The 20,136-nt window shown below is 50.3% G+C and overlaps 4 protein-coding genes and 1 long non-coding RNA gene across 7 annotated transcripts; 2 read left to right on the forward strand and 3 right to left on the reverse strand.

Annotated features, from left to right (window-relative positions):
- Positions 1–875: 875 nt before the first annotated feature.
- On the forward strand, positions 876–1,817 carry LOC127610316 (uncharacterized). The gene is made up of 2 exons (XR_007964807.1): positions 876–1,255; positions 1,304–1,817. It is a non-coding gene; the product is annotated as an uncharacterized LOC127610316 (long non-coding RNA).
- Positions 1,121–4,021, reverse strand: LOC127610313 (synuclein-like). 2 transcript variants are annotated; one of them, XM_052080291.1, is made up of 5 exons: positions 3,608–4,021; positions 2,631–2,672; positions 2,246–2,373; positions 1,895–1,954; positions 1,121–1,554 (listed from the first exon to the last, which is right to left on the reverse strand). In XM_052080291.1, exons 1-4 carry the CDS (start codon positions 3,726–3,728, stop codon positions 1,895–1,897), a joined length of 351 nt encoding a protein of 116 aa, XP_051936251.1. In that variant the 5' UTR covers positions 3,729–4,021; the 3' UTR covers positions 1,121–1,554. The 2 variants fall into 2 exon arrangements, with proteins under 2 accessions (XP_051936251.1, XP_051936252.1); XM_052080292.1 differs by having other exon boundaries at positions 1,895–1,951; positions 3,608–3,827.
- Positions 4,022–5,563: 1,542 nt separating this feature from the next.
- LOC127610314 (cytochrome c) lies at positions 5,564–7,835 on the reverse strand. The gene is made up of 3 exons (XM_052080293.1): positions 7,700–7,835; positions 6,422–6,596; positions 5,564–6,270 (listed from the first exon to the last, which is right to left on the reverse strand). The coding sequence occupies exons 2-3, from the start codon at positions 6,588–6,590 to the stop codon at positions 6,125–6,127; spliced, it is 315 nt and encodes a 104-aa protein (XP_051936253.1). The 5' UTR covers positions 6,591–6,596; positions 7,700–7,835; the 3' UTR covers positions 5,564–6,124.
- Positions 7,836–8,489: 654 nt separating this feature from the next.
- On the forward strand, positions 8,490–12,861 carry LOC127610297 (RNA-binding protein 45-like). Of its 2 annotated transcripts, XM_052080262.1 has the most exons (10): positions 8,510–8,856; positions 9,196–9,318; positions 9,412–9,538; positions 9,689–10,012; positions 10,349–10,478; positions 10,583–10,688; positions 10,775–10,929; positions 11,736–11,811; positions 11,902–12,036; positions 12,428–12,861. In XM_052080262.1, exons 1-9 carry the CDS (start codon positions 8,575–8,577, stop codon positions 12,016–12,018), a joined length of 1,440 nt encoding a protein of 479 aa, XP_051936222.1. In that variant the 5' UTR covers positions 8,510–8,574; the 3' UTR covers positions 12,019–12,036; positions 12,428–12,861. The 2 variants fall into 2 exon arrangements, with proteins under 2 accessions (XP_051936223.1, XP_051936222.1); XM_052080263.1 differs by lacking the exons at positions 11,736–11,811; positions 11,902–12,036; positions 12,428–12,861 and adding an exon at positions 11,126–11,282 and having other exon boundaries at positions 8,490–8,856.
- Positions 12,862–12,966: 105 nt separating this feature from the next.
- Positions 12,967–16,500, reverse strand: LOC127610299 (zinc finger CCCH domain-containing protein 15-like). The gene is made up of 10 exons (XM_052080266.1): positions 16,266–16,500; positions 15,397–15,498; positions 15,225–15,336; positions 15,005–15,157; positions 14,844–14,935; positions 14,587–14,769; positions 14,265–14,345; positions 14,005–14,190; positions 13,679–13,811; positions 12,967–13,579 (listed from the first exon to the last, which is right to left on the reverse strand). The coding sequence occupies exons 1-10, from the start codon at positions 16,338–16,340 to the stop codon at positions 13,392–13,394; spliced, it is 1,305 nt and encodes a 434-aa protein (XP_051936226.1). The 5' UTR covers positions 16,341–16,500; the 3' UTR covers positions 12,967–13,391.
- Positions 16,501–20,136: the final 3,636 nt, after the last annotated feature.

Consider the following 20,136-nt stretch of genomic DNA (forward strand, 5'->3'; position numbering starts at 1 on the left):
CAAGCAACCTGATGCGCGTCTGCATTTTTACTGACACCTCAACTGCACTTCCTGAGTACTAAGCACACACCAGCACACACAGATAGTGCCGCGACGTAAGCCGCCCGCCGGTGTGTTTCCTTAAATTTCATTTCGGAAGTCGTGCTATTTATTTTTCTAGGGCCACTCTTTCATTTGGTGCTTTAAAAAAAAGTGATTTATTTAATCAGAGTTTTATTTGATGTATTTTGTTTTCTAAAGCAAATTTTCTTGGAATGGCGTTTGTTTTCCTTTATTTTTGAGCCGATCCGTCGACGTTGGACAAAAAAAATTTTTGTGTGTTTTTCCCGCTTGGAGAGAAAATGCAAGGACACCAACAGCTGAATGTCCGGTTTGTCTGTTGCTCCAAAGCCTGAATGAAGCTCCCAATGAAAAGTGGACAACATAGAGGAGGGGAGGGGAGGGGGTGTGGGGGGGGGAGGGGTTACCAAGTGTGCAAATGCACCGTAGCATAATGTTGCCTTAAACACACCGTGCGAGTGGCGCTGTCGCATGTCCACTTTTTCAAGCATTTTCTACTCGCGTGAATGCGTGTGCATGCCCCGCGTTTGTTGCCACACTTTTTTTTTTTTTTTTGCGTTTGTGCCGCCGGAAGGAAGGAAGCAAGAAAGGACAAGCTAGAGCCAAATAAAGTTAAGAGTTCATCTCACCTGGAATTATTTCTCACACGCCAAGAATGATTTCTGCTGCAAGTGGAATAAAGTCAAACATTTGCTGCAAGCATCATGTCTGATCAAAATTATCATTCACATTATTTTTTGTGTGCTTTTCCCTTTCACTTTTTTTTTACGATGAAAACGGCATGCTTTAATATTGTACGTAAAAATGTCACGACCGTTTTTGAAAAAAATGTGGCCTTCAATTGATATAGTGCGGCCCCATCTGGCGTGCGGGTCTTGGCCACTTGGGGGCAGTATAACAAACACTACGAACACAGAAACGTTCAGTCATTCGTCACAAATGATGCGTCTTGTGTGTTGTATTTTATTCTCCAGATGTGTTTTTCGTTGACGTGTCCGTGGCTGAAACGCTTTTGTTTGTAACAATCGAGAATCGCGAATAAAATCGGCACAGTCGGACGGATGTTAAAGGTACCTTTATTTCATTTGTATCGTTTTATAAAAGAAAATAGCACTGAAGCTCAGTTAATAACAGCGACACAGACTGCAGGTAAGTGTAGTGATTCATTAGTGGTTGCGTGTGTGTGTGTGTGTGTGTGTGTGTGTGTGTGTGTGTGTGTGTGTGTGTGTGTGTGTATGCGCAGGCGCGCGCGTTTCTCGGCAAAGCTACATGCACGGCAAAAGGCATCGGATGTGTTTCTGACTTCCAGCCCTGTGATTGGACGCTTGGGGCGGCACGTTGGGTCAGAGTGACGTCACTCTACATCCCGACCAATCAGCCGAGAGTTGTGTGGGAAGAGGGCGAAAAGCACAGGAAGACAACACGCGAGGAAAGGCAGGAACCGGTCTTCTTTCTCCTCATTGGACGGGCACAAACAGGAAGTGAGTGTTGACACTAGAAGAGTTGAAACGTCAATTGATCGATCAATGAATAAATACTTTCTTTTTTAAACTAGCGCATGAAGTGTTCACCTAATAGCGTAATTGAAAATATATTTTTTTTAAAAACGAGAAGTTTCTTCCCATCACCTCGAGGATGGAAAATCATCAACATATTCTTCATGTTATTTTATTTAACTCATTCACTCCCAAAGACGTTTTTAAACGTCTTTTCAGACTTGGTCAAGAATTGGCTGGTACTGAATGAGTTCATTGCAATTGTGACCGTTAAAAATGACATTGGCAATGACACGTTGAAACTAATGAAATGTTAAACGCTACATTTGTTCACTCACCTACTGAGCAGCTTGTTGGGTCTGTTCTCCTCCATCGTCTGTTTTTGGAGCATCGGTCTGCTGCAGGAGAAAGACATCATCCAGGTCACATGACCGCTGCCATCTTGTTCCGCCTACGTTTACTGTATATTCATAACGGCGATTCACTCTGAACAAAGCAACTGGTTGTTCTCTGTTCCGGCACTGTCGCATAACTTAGCCTGTCGCTAGTCTTGGAGTTATTAAGAGTTGTTTTGTTGGACATTGTGCTGCTCCGCAGAGCTTTATAGTCCGGCGAGAAGCAGACAGCCAAGTTGCCCAAATCGCAAAATGAAATAAGTGTCAACACTGCCAGAAGCCGTCATGGCTCACCACAGTGACGAATCCGGTGGATAAGGCGGCGTTCTCCACGCTGTCCACCGTGGCCTGGGCGACCTCGTTGGCCCCGGCGACGGCGGCGTCGGCCACCATGTTGGCCTGCTCGGTTGTCTTCTGGGACACTGGAAGGACACTGGGATGTCAAGCCGTTTTGGCAAACACCCCCGAGACCGAATGCCTAGCTTGTCTATAGTGTAATGGCTAACGGATCCCTGAAGATGGCGATGTTGGGTGGCTTTGGATTTGCGGTCAAGCACGGCTTTTGAGGGGTAGATAAAGATTCGGAGGTGAATCTCGGCATGCCACGGTAATTACGAGGGTGAGAAATTCAAGTCAGGTCACGCGCTGAGTCGGCGTGTGAGTGCTTCGGTTTTGCTACCTGTATTGACGCCGGTCACCACGCCCTCCATGGTCTTGTTTCCTGGAAAGAACACACGAGCGTGCATGTGTGGAATTGAATAGGATTGACTTAGCAAGTTTTTTAATGAAACAAACGGGGCGACCGCGCAATCCCGATCCCGAGGATGTGATTTCATTTTCGGCGAAATTAACGCCCTCCTCTAAAAAAAGGTGCATTGCCTATAGATGCCACAAGAGGGCAGGAACCGAATCCTCATTCATTGATGCTTGTGCATTTTCAGGCAATTTCCATTTGAATTTTTCGCGAACGAAGGGATGCAAAACAAGACCCCCCCCCTCCCCCCTTCAAAATCCTCAATATCGGTATCGGCGGCACAAATGATGGCCCGTCTAGCGGAGAACGCCGTCGTATGTTTTTTTTTTCCCTCTCCGACCGAGTGGCATCTCAATTAGGTTTTGCGTTCTATTTCTGCTTTGCAACAACTCACTCTGGGCTGGGCCACACCCTGAACGCCGTCTGGACTTCCTCTCCAAACATGCTCCCTCCCCATCCGTCCAGTCCTCGACCTTCCACCACGTAGCCTGCGTGACCCCCACATCTTGTATTCATATTGCACTTAATTGAACGGTGTTTGTTTGGTTGTTTTTTTTTTAATTATTATTTCTTCTTTCTACCCACATTCTTGCTGCTGGAGGCTGTAAATTTCCCCAGTGTGGGACATATAAAAAATATCTTATCTTATCTTATCTTATCTTATCTTATCTTATCTCTGTGGTTTGCATTTTCATTTGTAACGTTGCCCTTTCTGCCCCCAACGCTCATCCCTCGCTTCCTTCTGAGCTCCACCCGCTGACAAATAATTCATTCCATTTAGGGGAGCTTCATTTCCTCTGATCACATCAGATGAAATATCCCCCCCCCGCCCCCCCCCCGAAACAAAATGCACTCATTTGCTATCGTCGTCACGAAGCAACATTTAGCCTTTGCCAACTCACCGACATACATGACCCCCTCCTTGGTCTTGGCGGCGGCCTCCTCCACGCCGGCTTTGGTCTTCTCTGCGGCGGCCACCACGCCGTCCTTGGCGATGGAGAAGCCCTTCTTCAGAACGTCCATGATGCTGCTGCTGCTGCTGCTGCTGCTGCTACTTCTTTTTCTTCTGCTTGCGCTGCCTCGGCTGTCCCGTCCTCGTCTGCTCTGCTCGTCCTGCTAATGGAGGAGAGGGAGGGAGGGAGGGGGGAGGAGGTGAGGCCGAGCGGCGGGGCGATGCCAACATGCGAGAGGGACGACGCAGGGAGAGAGCGTGAGTGCTGCAAAGGGGGGTCGGGGGGGGGCACATTAGTGCCAAATGGAAAAAAACAAAAAGAGAAAGGCAGCTTTCTATTCATGCCTGGACTTTCACCAGCAATGAATTTCGTTGATTTCAACCTCAAACTTGCTCACAACGTCATCACGAGGATGCGACCACACCCCCGCCAAGGGCAGAGGAGGCCTTCCATTGGCTGAGATTTCACTGCATGGTCATCGCTTGACATTTAAAGGAAGAAATCCTAAACTAGTCCCAAATCTTGAGATGACAGTGCACAGGACTGCATTGTATCACTCCGAGGGGGGGTTCCGATATTTGAAGGCCATTTGTTGCTTAACATCATCAAGATTGTAATGATATTGATAACCTATCGGAAGAAAGGGAGGATCTCATGGGTGCTCTCGCAACGGAAGACGTAAGAAGAAGTAAGTTCACAACGGTCGCAATGTCCACTTGCGCTTCCAGCAGCAACCCGGTGACAAATTTGACACGTTTTCATCCACGCGGTGGCGCGCGTCTGCGCCGTTTTGCGCGTGTTGCTCTCACTCGCCTTTACGAGGAATGCGACTCCCGCCTGCTAATTGGCGTCGCGCATCTTTGTCACATTTTTTGTTTGAATCGCCACCAGCGCGCGCCCCCCCCCCCCCGATTCTTTTTCACGGCGCTCGCGCTGACGGTTGTCGTTTTTTTTTTTTTGTTCTTGTTCTATTCCACATCCGAGCAGGCCGACGCGTGAACTTCACGTGGTGAGTAGCGAAAATGACATTCGAAAAATATCAAGTCTCTCAGGACGTCTGAATGAGCTCGACCAAATTGGAATGAGGTTTGCATGATTTCCTCATCCCTGCGTGGCTTTTTTCTGGGAATTCTGGGTTCCCTCCCACATTCAAAAAAAAAACATGCACGACAGGCTGATTGAACACTCCAAATTGTCGCCAAGTGTGAGCACCGATGGTTGTTTGTCTGTGCGTGCCCTGCCATTGACTAGCAACCGGTTCAGGGTGTCCCCCCCCCCCACCCCCTACTGCCCCAAGACGGCTGGGATAGGCTCTGGTGAGGATAAACAAAGTGGAGCTAGTCCAACTCGGAATATTTCAACCTAAAACACGTTCACCTCAAGTCCAAAGCGGGTAGGGGGGGGGGGGGGGGGGTTGGTGGATGTCAGCAGAAGAAAAAGGACTTTCCTGACCACGTGAATGAATGCTTCCGCGTGCGCGCCGGTCACCCTGGTGAGAGCCTCACAAGTGGTGAAACGGCGACCAGCTCGTTTGTTCTTTTGCTCACCACCGGCCGGCCAGAAAGAAAGAAAGAAAGCAGCACACCGAGCGCATATCCAAACCAAGCGCGTGAAAAATGATTTGTTGCTGACAAAATGTTAACAGCGGTTATGAAAAGTCAACACAGCCCTGTTCAAATGCCGGCTTTTTTTTTCGGCCCACCATTAATATGACCTCTGACCTTTAAAACACGGCGACAACAGCCATGCAGGTGGAATTCGTTCATTCTCGCTTGACGTACAGTTTCAGCGGTTCAACAGTCCGGAGGCTGTTTGCGGTCGTGTTAGTGTATGCAGCAGGGACGCGTTTATTGAAAAGAACCCCCGCCCGCCCCCCACACCCCTGTAAAATAGACAAGAGCCATGTTTTCATTGGTGGACGTTTTCTTTTTGCGTTTAATAGATAATCCTTCAGCCACCCGGTTGGCCGCCTCATAATTCTGACGACTTCCATGTTCAGACAGTATTTCGTTGCAGCCCCCCCTTATCGACATTTGACAGACAGCCAGACAGACGGTCACGTGAAGTGGCGGTGAAATAATTTAAAAGACTCTGTCGGGCCTGTGAAACCAGGTAAATAACAAAAGCCGCCTCCTTCCTTCAGCCGGCGTGCATGCATACGGACATTTTGTTTTGGGGGGGGGGGGGCTCCCTCCCATTCAATGCGACTCACTTTGAATTTTTTGGGACCTTAGTGAAGAAGAGGAGGGGGGGGCTATACAATAACAGGACATTCATTTGAAATCCAAACAACCAGAACCGAGAAGTCGTCCCACGTGCGTCTCGCGCTCTCTCATCAGCATCTGTACAAATGACTCAACACGTGACTTTTTTTTTTTTGCGAGGGGGTTGGGAGGGGGGGGCTATGACTTGAAAGCTGCATCAAATAAAACACAAACTAAAACGTTAAATAAGCGCACGCCGCCTTCATGATGTTGCCGATTTGAGGTACGCAATCAGGTCCTGGCGCTCGCCCTTCTTCTTGATGCCGGCGAAGATCATCTTGGTGCCTGGGATGTACTTCTTGGGGTTCTCCAGGTAAACCATCAACGTGTCCTCACCCCACACGATTCCTGACCACACACACACACACACACACACACACACACACACACACACACACACACACACACACACACACACACACACACACACACACACACACGCGCGCAATGTCATCAGGCTTGTCAATTCAAGGTCACCAAGGAGACATTTGCAACCGACCTTTGCTCTTGTTAGCGTCGGTGTACGAGTATCCGTCCGCCTGGCCCGTCTTGCGGCCGAACAGACCCCACAGGTTGGGCCCCACCTTGTGCTTGCCCCCCTCCTCGACGGTGTGGCACTGTGCGCACTTCTGCACAAACGCCTTCTTGCCTTTCGCCACGTCGCCCATAGTCAGCTGGAATGAGACGGACGGACAAGGGCAACGTGAACACATTCCGCTGTATACAGGTTATATATACGCTCCATTCAAACAGCGTAGGACGCTGATGATCCTGCTCACTGGGTTCTGAGAGGGTTTTGGAATATCTGCAGTTTCGCACATTGGACTCAAGGGCAGACAAACGACTTCATACTGGCAACGTGAAGACCAAAAGGCACAATCGTGAACGGGCCTGATCTGAAAAGCAACGGCCTGCTCTGCTTCCTTCCTTCCTTCCTCTGTCCTCTGCGCTGCTGGCGTCAAGGACGTGGAACTGAGCCGGCGCAACCGGCACCAAGCACGCGCCGACACGTCTCCACGAACTCGGTCCACGCGTTACGTCACGACGCGCCTCGCCGCCCGAGGCTAAAGTGTCAAACATGCACGACGGGCCGTTCAAATACGGTACCTCGGCTTTGTCCTTTTAGTCCTCTTGGACTCGGCCGGCGTTAGCTTCTATGCTACTTAGCATTAGCCTCCCCGGTCGTAGCGAATGTATTTAAAGGGCTAATAGGCCAGCGGGTTTATTGCACTCAAAAGGGAGACAATTAATCATCAGCGTCATTCTTAATCTGTGAACGAGTACCGGGGGTGACGTTTGACTCGCGTATCGCATTTAATTCAGAGAGGAAAAATGGAGGGTGAGCATTTAAAAAGCCGGCTCGCTACCAGGCATGGCGGTTCGCTCAAGGGTGACCGTTAACCTGACGGGCCGGCGAATCCGGATCCTTTTCTGTGAAGACCTTACATTTCATTCAAACATCGTTTTTTTCCCCGTTTTCCTCCGTGGCGTGGAATATTCCAGAAAACCAGGCTCGTGTCTGCCGCAACACACTCAATGATGCTTGAAGGAGTTTGGCCACCGTTTACACTTGTTACTAGACACACTTATGAGGCATGCCCACCCGAAAAAAACTCTCGTAAGTGTACTTAATGGAGCACAGAGTGAGCAAAATCCACTCCAAAATATCCAAGAAAGCCATCGAAATGTGCCCGCCGATCGCATTCATTCGCCTGTTTTCAACAAAATTAAACGCAGCTTTAGCACAAAAAAATCTAACGTGTGGCGTTCTACTTACGTCTAGTTGAATATGCGATCAATTAAAATGATTCTTTTGTAGCTCCTTTCCGCGATGAGACACGAACGCGCTGTGGCGGTCGCACAGAAGGTCACTCCACTTACGGGTGCCGTCTTATGACGTCATGTAGTCATGTGACGATGGTTTCGTCTCGCGTCTCCGAGGGGCCACGTCTTGTTTCCATGATTAGATTCTCTTCATGGTGTCTCGTATTTGACAAGCGGCGCGAAGTCGTCGTTGGTTGACTCAAGATTTGAAGTTGTAGGTAGAATGTATTCGTACTTTGGTTTTGTATGAAAGCTGCTCAGTCTTTGTTTGGCCATAAGGTAGCAGGTAGAGTGTACAAAGGAGAGTATATTTTGACGTCACATCTTCCTATACGTGATCGAGTGTACTCCCAAAACATTTCTAGGTGTTACGTCAAGGTGTAATGCTTAAAAAAACGGCGTGGTAAACGAATATAGGGATAATTGAAGCAAAAGTGCCCTTCATTTTTATCTTTGTCAATTAATATCATACACGAGCTGTCAGGGTTCATTTTAAATATACAAAGTATTCATTTTAGTATTAGTGTGGGTCCATGCAGAAGAAAGAAGGTCAAACATTTGCTTGAGAATCGTATAATCTTTTTCTCTAAAATCGTTCTTTGTCCCGAAGAACGAGAACCATCGGCTGATTATAAAGGCTGTTGCTGTTTTGCAGTTTTTACATGATTCCGAGCTGTATCAGTGATATAACCAAGAGCGTGTCTTTTTTTCCTTCCTCGTTGTAGTGGAATCATACTATCTGAAGGGGGCAGTAATACCCCACGTAGCCTTTACACGACTGGAAACAGCAAACAAAAAGGACGAGAAGAAGAGGGCCGCTAATCCAAGATGGACGAGTCGCACACAAACGCGAAGCCAGCCCCGGAGAACCTGGACGACCCCCCCAACAGCCGCCTGTTCCTGGTTGCCAGTCGTTTCGTCACCGAAGAGGAGCTCCGCGAACGGTTCTCGGCATTTGGTGACATCCAGGACGTTTGGGTCGTCAAGGACAAGCAGACGAAGGAGTCCAAAGGCATTTGCTATGTCAAGTTCGCCAAATCGTCTCAGGCCTGTTTGGCTATGGAGGAAATGCATGGAAAAGTCCTACAGGATGGAAGCAAACCCATCAAGGTCGGAACCGACACCAGCACTCACTTTTTATCCTAACGTAGAGTTTTCACGAAGGTGCCCGCAAACGATATGCAACAGGCCAGACATTTAGCGCTTCCGTATGCTAAGAGGCCTGGACAGGAAGTTGACAGGAAGTAAACAAGGATGTAAGATAGCTTGGAACACTCCGACTCTCTCAATAAATAGGAAAACTGTAAATCTCTGCCAGTGTTGACATTTTCAAATGATCGCTTGTCCAAGAGTTTTCGAAAATCACTCCGTCCCACGGGCGAGCTATTTTTAGACCACATTGGTCACCACATTGATGAAAATGAGTGGTAAATGCTGGTCTTGGTGCAGGTGTTTATCGCCCAGTCGCGCTCGTCATGCAGCCACAGAGACGTGGAGGACGAGGAGCTGACAAGGATCTTTGTGATGATCCCCAAAACCTTCTCGGAGGAAGACCTGAAGAACACTTTTAAGGTACGTGCGGCTGCTTTCGTAGTTGCCACTTGTTGACCTCGTGGTGTTCCTCATCGAAGAAAGAGTCTGTGACCGTCTGTTCTGTTGCCTCAGGAGTACGGCGACATTGAATATTGCGTCATCATCAGGAACAAGCTGACGGGGGAGAGTAAAGGTTTGGGCTACGTCAGGTACTACAAACCCTCCCAAGCCGCCCTGGCGATCGAGAACTGCGACAAAGGTTAGACCGCTAGGTGGCGCTGCGGGCTGGTGTCTTTGACGCTCTTGTCTCCAATCACTCGCAATTGATTTTCTTAGCGTGACAAATGATTTGCGGAGTTGCGGCGTTTCGGAGAACGCGTGTATTGACGGCGCGTGACCTTGCCGTCAGCTTACAGGGCCATCCTGGCGGAGCCTCGCAACAAGGCCTCGTCCTCCGAAGACTACAACAGCATGGCGGCCAGGAGCGATTACTCGAGCGGCGGCGACTCCTTGAACATGTACCCCTTCAACATGGCGGCACAGGCCGAGCCGGTCAGCTACCCCATGATGGACTACCGCGCCGGCGCCGGCAGCGGTGGCACCGACTTGACCCGCTGCCTGATGGTGTCCACCCGCGCCGGGCTGACCCAGGAGCAGATCTTTGCGCTGTTTGACATCATTCCGGGGATGGAATACTGCGAGCTGCAGCGGGACGCGTACGGCATGAGCAAAGGTGGGTGAGGGGGAGCTGGGCCGCATCCTTCCCGCGTCGTCGTTCACGCCCGTGCCGTATCGCGGAAGTCTTTGTGGGCGGGGTTAGTGGAACAAAGCCAAACTACAAGTTGACTGCCCTCATTGCGGAGCGGGCGTTTGACCACACCTACAATATGGCAGCAAAGGTCTACTTTTGCCGAGATGAAGCTCCTCATTTCATTTCGACTGAGCTCGATCGGGAATAGCGATCGTTCGTCAATAAGCAGGAGTCGCTCAAAAATCGGCAACATGGTATCTTTTTATTTCTAATGGTGTTTGTTTGTTTTTTATTTGGGTGGTGGGGGCGGGGTTGCAGGTCACGCCATGATTCGCTACACCAACCTGGGATCGGCACTTTACGCCAAAGACAAACTGAACGGATTCGAGTACCCGCCAGGAAATAGACTGGTTGTCAATTTTATGGACGACGGAGAAGATCGCAGCAGGTAACGCCCACGCGGAAACATTGTGACTCAACCAAGATGGCCGAGCCCCGCCTCCTCGGAGGGACAACGCATCGACATAATCTCGCGCGCGTGTGTGTGTGCAGCTCAGTCGGTAGGATGGCCATGCAGTTTGTGGCCACCCAGATGATGTCATCGGTGTGGAACGGACCGTCCAACAGCCAAGGCATCAAACCGAGCGCTTCTCATCTGGTACCTATCAAGATCTCTTCCAAGCGTGGGCGAAAATGATGCCAAGGCGTGTCGAGTTTGACGAGTTTTTTGCCGTCCCCTCTCAGGGATACGCCGGCCCTCCCGTGTCCCGGATCCAGACGGACGTCAGCCTGCCGCCCCTCAAGAAGCTGGCGCCCTCCGACAGCAAGGCCAAGGAGCGCTTGTTTGTGGTCTTCAGCCCCGCCCCCCTTCCCATGGATGTGCTGGAGGACGTTTTCTGGTAAAGACCCCCCCAACCCCCCCACATGGCGAATTATCCTTCAATATGGGGGCGAGAGGCCTTGTTCAGACTGCCAGCCAAAATCTTTTTTTTGTTGCCCGAACAGTCACAAAACTGATGAAATCCGATTTTCGCGAGATGGTTTGAAACCACATCGGGGAGGTAGCGCTAGTTTCATTGCATCGCATTTGGACAGGATGCGTCTCAGTTTGAACACGTCCGGACACACTGAGCGTTCTTGGCTCTCCGTGACGTCGCCCCGCGTGGCGCAAGACCCCATGCGCCGGATGAAGAGAGAGCGCCCAACAGTCAAAAATGGAGCGCACCGAAGAAATTGAAAATGGCAGGACCTGGAAAGAGGAGAAAACGCGTTGGCTTATCGTCACAAGGTGGGCATTGCCGGTCCGGTATTTCGGTATTTCAGGCGGACCCGGTCCCACTGCATCGAACGCACTTCCGTCACGCACGGGTTTTTTGCAACAATGCACATAGCCACACTCTATACAGGTGTTGGTACCTGCTTGCGGCGTCCCTTTAGCGTCCACTTACACTTCCACCCTTCACTCATTGGCGGACTTCGCAACCAGTCACCTGGCTCAGTGGTGTGGCTCAGTCTGAACAGGCCCAGATTCCATTTGGACACCTTTGGACTAAAAACAGTCGGCACTAACAATCAAAGTACAAGTGGAATCTGATTTTGGATCTCTTGCTGAGGGATGGTTCTCATTTTTGGAGTATTTAGATCAAAGTGGGCCGCTGTTTTGTTTTTTGTTGGTAATTTGTATTTTTTTTTATTCATTTTGTAGCCGCTTCGGTTCCCTGATAGAGGTCCACTTGGTTCCAGGCAGGAAGGTCGGCTACATGAAGTACGCAGACAAGCAGGTGACGGTCTAGTCTGATGATGAACACAGCAGGGGGCGGGTGGGGAGAACGATTCCAAATGTTTAGTGTGTTTTCTTTTTTTCTATTGAGTGCGCGATGGACGCGTTGGCGACGCTACATGGCCACATCGTCAACGGCGTGAAGATGAAGGTGATGCTCGCCGACCCTCCCAGGGAAGAGTCGCACAAAAGGCTTCGCACGTACTAGCGTGCCGCCACCTGCCAGGTAAGGTTTCCACTCCGTTTTTGTCACGACTAATTCCAACATCTTTACTAAACACGAGAGGAACATCCAGGGAGTAGCACGTAGCTTAGCATTGCGAGTGGCCAAACAAAATGGCCGCAGCCGTTTCTCTTCGTGTCCCAGAGGTCAGGAGGGAAACAAGTGAGGCAATGTAGCCCAATGGAATCAAAGTCAAAACCAAACTACTTACTTGGACTTAAAAAGGTCATTGCAGGAGAACAGGGGGCAACACTGCCACCTGGTGGCGTTTTCTAGATTCCTACCCAAACCTCAACTTGACCAAATTGAACCGAAGCGGACCGCCTTTTCCCTTTTGAATTCACGTGTTTTGGAGTGTTGTGCCTGAGTAACTGTGCAGCTTCTCGTTCCCCAGGCGACTGTTGTCATGACAAAACGACTCCAGACCTGACAGACCCAACGACCCACACGGACGGGAGAACTCTTGACACGACCTTTGACACCTGTCTGACCGTACAGTCTCGGTGACCTTGCCGTGACCTTCCGTGTGAGCTTTTAGAGGTTTAGTCCTCTTATTTTATTCCGGCTTTTTTTTTATATATATATATATTTCATAGTCAAGTCTCATTTCAAACTGCTGTTAGAGCTCAATCGGTGGGAAGAATCATCCACACGGCCGCAAAATCCCACATTTTGACGCGCTTACATGAAACGACTACTCGTTCCAATTTTTACCGCGCAAGTGGACGTTCATTTTTGACATTTTACGAGTTGATTTTTGTATGTTCAAATGTGTTCCCACTGTGAGAGCTTTGCAAGTCCAAATAAAAACGGCAGATCAACACGTCACTTTTGCTCCCCCCCCCCCCTGGCTCCGCATTAACATTTCTATTATTGTGTGGAAGAAGATGAAAGACGAGCTTGATAGGCTTTATCGTCAATGAAATGAGACCATTTGGATGCACAATATCTTTATTCCTGCTCAATGACGTCGGCGAACATAATTTACAATCACATCATTCGCCTACTGGTTGCGAGGGGCCGCTGAGATCCAAGGCCCCCCCCAGCCTCCTGTTATCGCAACATGAATTTAAAAAAAAAAAAAAAATAGGAGGTTGGATACATTGTATGCGATCTTCTGTAGAGTTTTGGTACAAGAACAGACTGAATTTCTTAGAACAGAATCACTGCTGTTCAGTTCGTCCATCACGTTTCCCCATCGTGCCGATTTCATTCGTTGCGGCAAGAGAAATCGGAGAGGGGGGGGGCAGTCGTGTGATGATGTGATCGGGCTTTCATTCGAGTCTCTGTGACTTCAAGTCTCCATGCATCCATCCATCCGCGGGTCAGTCCTTGTGGTGGTCTCTACGTGTCCCCGCTCAGTCGTCCAGTGCCAGCGTGTTGAGCTCCTCGTCCAGCTCCTCCAGATCTTCCCCGGTGAACAAGTTCTCGTCCACGGGGACGTCCCCGTCGCCCTCGTCGTCTTCCTCTCCTCCGGCCTCCCCGCCTCCCTCGGCCCCCGACGGCCCGTTGGCCTCCGAGCCGCCGCACGCTCCGTTTAGCTGTTCTGTTCACCAAGAAAAAAAAAAGGGGGCGGGGGGGGGCTAATTTGGGGCACTCTTGGGGTCAAATTATCACCGTGGCTGGTGTCTTGTGGTTTTCTTACCGTAGTCCCGGTCCTTCTTTTGACTCTTACTGGCGGTGAAGCGGTCCACGGCGGCAACGGTGATGCCCGTGTTGTCCACTTCTTGCGGAACGAAGCGGGACAGGTCGATGTCCTGCACCTGCAGGGCGTCGGCCTAAAGCGGCACGAGGGAAGACGTAAGCGCACGTTTGAGCAAACGTGGCCTTTGAAGACGCCAAACTTAATAGGAGGAATGCGATTGGTGGAATTGAGCTCGAGATGCAACAAGTGAAATTGTCGTCATTTCGCTCTCAATCCCTTAATCGCTCCCATCTCCATTTCGATCTCCATCAAAGCGCCACAATGACCTTTTCTCGATCGTCGTCGCCATCCTCGTCTTCCTTGTCGGCGTATCGAGTGTCGTCGGCTTCGTCGTCGTCGTCGTCCACCAGCTCGGGTCGGAACTCGAACACCTCGCGGCCGCTTACCACCAGCGACTTCCCGGCTTTGAAGTCGGCCTTCTTCTTCTCCATTTCCTCCCTGGCTTTGGCCGCCTGTGAGAGATGCACGACTTCCTTTAGTTCTCGTCGTCATGGAATCTCGGCGGGTCACCGCGGCGCCTTCCCACCTTCTCCTGCCTTTTCCTCTTTTTCCACGCCAGGAATGTCTCCAGGGTGATGCGGGTCACGCTGGGACCGAGCGCCGCACGCTGGAAACCAGACGGCAACGTGAGAACTTTGAACGGCTTCATTTCGGTCAGGCCTAAAATTCATATCGGTGTGTCCGTTCAATCTCGACTGAACAAGTTACGAGTTGCTGATGGTGTAGCGGTCCAGGATCGATTCCCACTCGGTGACGGTTGGGCGGAGGCGTGAACCGGTGCTCACACCCGGGCGCCGGCCCGGAACGAGCACCGGCGCCGGAAAAGGGCCACCGGTGGCGCATCTCACCTCGCCCTCGATCAGCTCCTCCATGGAGATCTCCTGGTCCTTCTCCTCCTTCTTCTTGTCCTTCTTCAGAACAAAGCCGGGCGGCAGGGCGTGTCGGTACATGCATTCGCCCCCCCCTGCCGGGCACACCCAGAACCAGCCGTACTTGTTGTTCTCGATGGCGTCCAGGAAGAACTTGCACACCTGCGAGTGACAACTTCCTCAGCATCTTTCAAGAAAACGTCGCATCGCCATAGACAAAAGGCTCCAAATCGTACGATCTGAGTTTTGGATTTCTTCTTCTCTGCCTCGCCGTGCTTCTTGTTGACCACCTCCTCCAGCTTCTTCTCGTCCCAGTTGTCCATGGTGTCTGCGCGGCCCGGGAAGCTCAGTTAGCTGGTCGTCACCCCTCTCATTCGACTCCTCTTCCACCGCTCACCTTTCTCCAGCTCCTCGTCCCGCTCGTCCACGTAGACGCTCCTCTTCTCGCACTTCCGCTCCATGGACAAGTCGTGGCTGAACTTGCACTTGTCTCCTTTGGTGCACTGGCCCTGCTTGTAGAAGGCGCACAGCACCGACTTGGGGTCCACACCTGAAAGAGCAGCACGTGAGCCACGTTTGCAAAACGAGCGATGGGGTTCGTACGCACCCGTGTTTACCTTTGTTGACTTTCTGGGCGGCGACGACGGGCTTGAAGAGCTCGTTGAGTTCATCCAACTCTTTCTTCTTGTCCGTCTTCTTGTTGGCCTTGTCGGCCTCCGCCTGAGCCACCTGCACACGCCAAGAGTTTGGGGCGCGATTGATGCAAATGGTGGTTTATTTCTCACTAACCTGTCGGGCATTTTGTTGTCCGTATTTGACTTGCTGTGTGACGTTCTTGATGAACTTCTGCTGCTTGGCACCTTTCTTGTTCTTCAGGCCAAACGTTTTGTCCTGGAACACAAACGGTCACTGGAAATGAAGACGGGGGCAGTCTGGATGCGCACATTTTTTCTATCAACTGCTTTGCTAAGGTATCAGACCACGACTCAATTCTTCAGCGATTCTCGGTTTAATCATTTGACAGGATTTAAAGGAGGCCAAATTGCATGCGATCTGAAGCTTGTATCCTGAGTAGTAACCAGTCGCTTGTTCACCCGAGTCCGGGAGGTGTCATTTCTCAGCATTTACAACCACCTTTAAGCGGCAATTTACTTTTGTTGTAAGCGTTTCTGTCGCCACCCATCAACTTTATTAGTACGAGACAGAAAAATACTCGAGTACGTGGCTCAAATGAGTTCGACCAGACCAACTGGAAAAGAGGACACGGCACTTCCGAGCCCCCCACCGAATGTAGGGCGTATGTCTTGATTTGAATACGCATTTTGCTGACATTTTATAGACACGTGTCGGGTACTTGACACGTATAATTGTTAGCTATGGCTTCGCGGCCAGTAGGTAGTGGTGACGTTGGCGAGCTAACGTTCAACGGGGACCTCGCAATATCGAGCGAGACAGTTACCTAGCTTAGCTCATTTGGAACTGCACTAATTCGTCGTGTAATTTCAAGTCAAAGCCGTAACAACGGAAACTTGACGTCCATTCCGTTTTCCGTGTGAGGATCGCTCGCTTGCTAGCGGGCTCGCAACGACGACCGGCCGCACGCCGACATGCTAACTCGTGAGTCCCTCTTTTTTTTTTTTTTTTTTTACAATGTATACCTCAATGATCTTCTCCTTCTTCTTCTCTTGTGTTTTTTTATTCCCCGCGGCCGGAGCCGGCTTCTTCGGAGGCATGTTGGCTCAACTCGAGGTCTGTTGTTGCGAAAGCCAAGCTTAAAACAATCGTGCAAATATTAGATTTTTTTTTTTAGCCTGCTAACTATCGGCTTCGTGTTAGCCACTTGATGCTAACGCGGCACAGCAACGATGTCGCTCCACCCAGACACGTGCTGGTGACGCACTGTAACTCGTTGCACGATGCATGACGGGTAATGTAGTTTATGACGAGTTGGCTACGTACAGCAGTCGTAATCGGACCATATTTTGTCTCACTTTGGCGTTTTACACCGCCGTTCAAAAGTTTGGGGTCCCAATTATTATTTGTTTGGGGTAAAAAAAATCAAACCATTTGAACAAGGAATATTTTCTCGCCATTATAAAGGCAGTTTCAAACTTTTTACGAAGTGACTTCGTGTTTCTGTCTGTCCAAGGCCCTAAAGCAGTTTCCCGTGTGAGCGCTAGGTGTCAGTGTTGTGCTACGGAGCTGCTTCCCTTGCCTTTCGGCGCTGACGAGTCCACAAAAGAAGCCAATAAAGATCGTTTTGATGACGCGGAAAGCAATCACATCCGTAGCTGTCTTTAACAACAAATTCAAGGGCGTTTAGGGACACCATAAAAGTTTCTGTGAATGCAATATGAAGGATAAATGAGCGGAAGCCTCTGCATTTAACATGTCCAGATAAGCCTCAACACACACACACACACACACACACTTTGTGCTTTATTGCGATTTGAGTTAAATGGCCGTTGGACAGAGCAGCCATCTGTCCTGTGGACAAAAGTCTTTTATTAGCCCCTCTAACACTTTTTATCCGATGCTTCATTCGGACACGGCTGCCACGCGCTTTATTGGCTTTTTGGATGAGATTCCGAGCGTGAACGGCAGCTGCGGTCTGAAACGGCTCCTCAGTAAATAGCAAGCAGGAAGAATAATTGGAAGTGCACGACTATCTGCGCCGCCTCGTAGAAGCGCGGACGTTTACATAGATACAGTTTCATGTCAAAACGTTACTCGTAAGATCATCGATCTCCACGTTGGTTACCTTCACGAACGAGGACAAAGAGTGCACTAGTAGTCCATCGCCTGCAGGACAACGACATGCTACTAGTTAGGCAAAACTGGGCATTTTGGTGCTACGAGTAAGTTCCAGGAGGTTACTAGAACACGCATGTCACATGCCCATGAGTTTTGTCTGGCGGCGTTAATAGTGCAGTACAGAAATTTGCCAGTAGGATTTTAGTGCATTCATTCATTCATTCATTCATTCATTCATTCATTCATTCATTCATTCATTCATTCATCTTCCGTACCGCTTGATCCTCACTAGGGTCGCGGGGGGTGCTGGAGCCCATCCCAGCCGTCTCCGGGCAGTAGGCGGGGGACACCCTGAATCGGTTGCCAGCCAATCGCAGGCCACACATAGACGAACAACCATCCACGCTCGCACTCACACCTGGGGACAATTTAGAGTGTTCAATCAGCCTGCCACGCGTGGGAGGAAACCGGAGCACCCGGAGAAAACCCACGCAGGCCCGGGGAGAACATGCAAACTCCACACAGGGAGGCCGGAGCTGGAATCGAACCCGGTACCTCTGCACTGTGAAGCCCACGTGCTAACCACTGGACTGATTTTAGTGCATACTTGTGAAAAAGTGCCACAAGTAATGGAGACATCTTACTCGCGAGACAATCAATCCACAATATGTGATCACGAGGATGCAACTTGTGCCGAGTTGAAGTTCACTCGTGTCCGGACTGGCGTGCCAAAGCGCCGCTACAAGTGCAGCCCAAGAGATGACTCGCATGTCGAAAAGAAGGCCGCGAAAGGCGCCAAAGCTGAGGCCTCTTTCCACGCGGTGGCGTTTTGAGGTTTGTCGACGTTGTGGCCGCAGGGCCGCGCGGGCTAACCAGCAGGACTTTTCCCGCTTGGGCTGCCCATTTCCCTTGATTTCATTACGTTTGCCTCGGTGTCGCTCATGCGATTTCATCTGGCGCCTTCGACACGCGTGGCCCGGCTCCACGTGCCGCCTGACCGCCCGCCCCGGCTGAGCGGCCCCGCGCGCAACCAAGCGCTCCCTCTGCATTTTACATGAGAGATGGCAAAAAAAAAAAATAGGCAATTGATTTGCAGTGCCCTTTTTTTGCTTCCCTGTTGTCATGGATTATGTGTCCTGAGAAAGCCCAACAAAGCAAAGTATCCATCCATCCATCCATCCATTTTCGGAGCCGCTTAATCCTCACTAGGGTCGCGGGGGGTGCTGGAGCCTATCCCAGCCGTCTTCGGGCAGTAGGCGGGGGACACCCTGGATCAGTTGCCAGCCAATCGCAGGGCACACAGAGACGAACAACCATTCGCACTCACACTCACACCTAGGGACAATTTTGAGTGTTCAATCAGCCTGCCACGCATGTTTTTGGAATGTGGGAGGAAACCGGAGCACCCGGAGAAAACCCACGCAGGCCCGGGGAGAACATGCAAACTCCACACAGGGAGGCCGGAGCTGGAATCGAACCCGGTACCTCTGCACTGTGAAGCCGACGTGCTAACCACTGGGCTACCGGGCCGCCACAAAGCAAAGTAACAAACAAAAAAAAGCACCGCAGTACAACAAAACAACGTGACGGGAAGAACGATCTGACACAACAAGGAACATCTGGACCGGGCACAAAGGCTTGAGGGGGAGCTGGTTGGTTCGCACGAGGGACCCGCGGGACAAGAACAGGTGGAAACAAACCCGACGTGGAAGGAGAAAAAAAAACACAATCAAAGAAAAACAGAATCATAACACGTCTTTACACATTTTTACAACATGCGATGCGCCGTTCCGTTCCACATTTGCGAGTGACGGACGGCACTTTTTTTGCGCACATCCTCTCGATTTGTATTCCTTTCTTGTTCTGGCTGAGTGTTGAGGCGGCTGTTTCCCGTTTTCGGGACGGCTGTGAATCCGGTGAGGCGCCTGGCGTATCTCGGCCCGGCGGGCGAGTAAAAGCCCATGCGAGAAATTTCGCAGACCAGCGAGCAGGAGGCCGGCGGATGTGCAAAAGGGAGGGCTGAGCCGCTGTGGGAGCGGTCGCGGCAGAATTCGGTCACGGCCAATCCGAGTGGCTCGTTTTGCCAAAGTGGGGCTCGATAAGCTAAATGGTGAGCCACAAGTCGAAACGAGGAGGACGGCAGTTGACGGACAACTAAACGTCTGCCCATTAAAAATGTCGACGGCAACAGCGGCTCGCCGTTCATTATTGATGACGCGGGCGCGCGCCACCAGAGCGCTTCTGTGCTTCTTGTACCACGGCGCGCACACTCGCGCGTGCACACTTTGATGCTAGCAAAGCGAGTCCTGACTTTTGGCCAATCACTTTGCGCTTTGGCTTCTGCTCGTGATTAAAACGCGAAAGCTTCCAAAAGTTGCAGTTTTCATTTTTTTTTTCATTTCTTTTAGACATCTCATTTTACTCCGCCGCTAAAGTTTTCTTTTAATCTACTCGGAAGATGTGAATGTGTGTGTAGCCATGATGTTGAATCATGTGAAACTTGAATAGTTTTTGCTTTGAACATCATCACAATGTCATAGATCGAAGGAAAACAAACAACAACAATATCTTTGATTTTGTTGATAATCATAATCTTTGATTATGATTTTTCCCATTTTCCCAGAAATTATCTCGTCTGGAAAACATTCTCTGGCAAGTCTAGTTTTTTTTTCTTTCAGAAAAAATGTGCAATATGTGTTATATGTGTGTTAATTTGCCTTCCAGGCAGTCAAAAGGCATCAAATCCACTGACCGGTTTTCTATGAGCGCTCCGTC

Source organism: Hippocampus zosterae, chromosome 11 (genome assembly GCF_025434085.1).
Source record: "Hippocampus zosterae strain Florida chromosome 11, ASM2543408v3, whole genome shotgun sequence".
Classification (NCBI taxonomy): domain Eukaryota; kingdom Metazoa; phylum Chordata; class Actinopteri; order Syngnathiformes; family Syngnathidae; genus Hippocampus; species Hippocampus zosterae.

Coding starts and splice junctions, on each gene's coding strand:
- LOC127610313 (XM_052080291.1), bottom strand. CDS start 3,728: ATGGACGTTCTGAAGAAGGGCTTCTCCATCGCCAAGGACGGCGTGGTG. Junction 2,673..3,607: donor GGAGGGGGTCATGTATGTCG/GTGAGTTGGCAA, acceptor TGTTCTTTCCAG/GAAACAAGACCATGGAGGGC. Junction 2,374..2,630: donor GGTGACCGGCGTCAATACAG/GTAGCAAAACCG, acceptor GTGTCCTTCCAG/TGTCCCAGAAGACAACCGAG.
- LOC127610299 (XM_052080266.1), bottom strand. CDS start 16,340: ATGCCTCCGAAGAAGCCGGCTCCGGCCGCGGGGAATAAAAAAACACAA. Junction 15,337..15,396: donor GACAACAAAATGCCCGACAG/GTTAGTGAGAAA, acceptor TGGCGTGTGCAG/GTGGCTCAGGCGGAGGCCGA. Junction 15,158..15,224: donor CGCCCAGAAAGTCAACAAAG/GTAAACACGGGT, acceptor CTGCTCTTTCAG/GTGTGGACCCCAAGTCGGTG.
- LOC127610314 (XM_052080293.1), bottom strand. CDS start 6,590: ATGGGCGACGTGGCGAAAGGCAAGAAGGCGTTTGTGCAGAAGTGCGCA. Junction 6,271..6,421: donor CGACGCTAACAAGAGCAAAG/GTCGGTTGCAAA, acceptor GTGTGTGGTCAG/GAATCGTGTGGGGTGAGGAC.
- LOC127610297 (XM_052080262.1), top strand. CDS start 8,575: ATGGACGAGTCGCACACAAACGCGAAGCCAGCCCCGGAGAACCTGGAC. Junction 9,319..9,411: donor ACCTGAAGAACACTTTTAAG/GTACGTGCGGCT, acceptor CTGTTGCCTCAG/GAGTACGGCGACATTGAATA. Junction 9,539..9,688: donor GATCGAGAACTGCGACAAAG/GTTAGACCGCTA, acceptor CCTTGCCGTCAG/CTTACAGGGCCATCCTGGCG.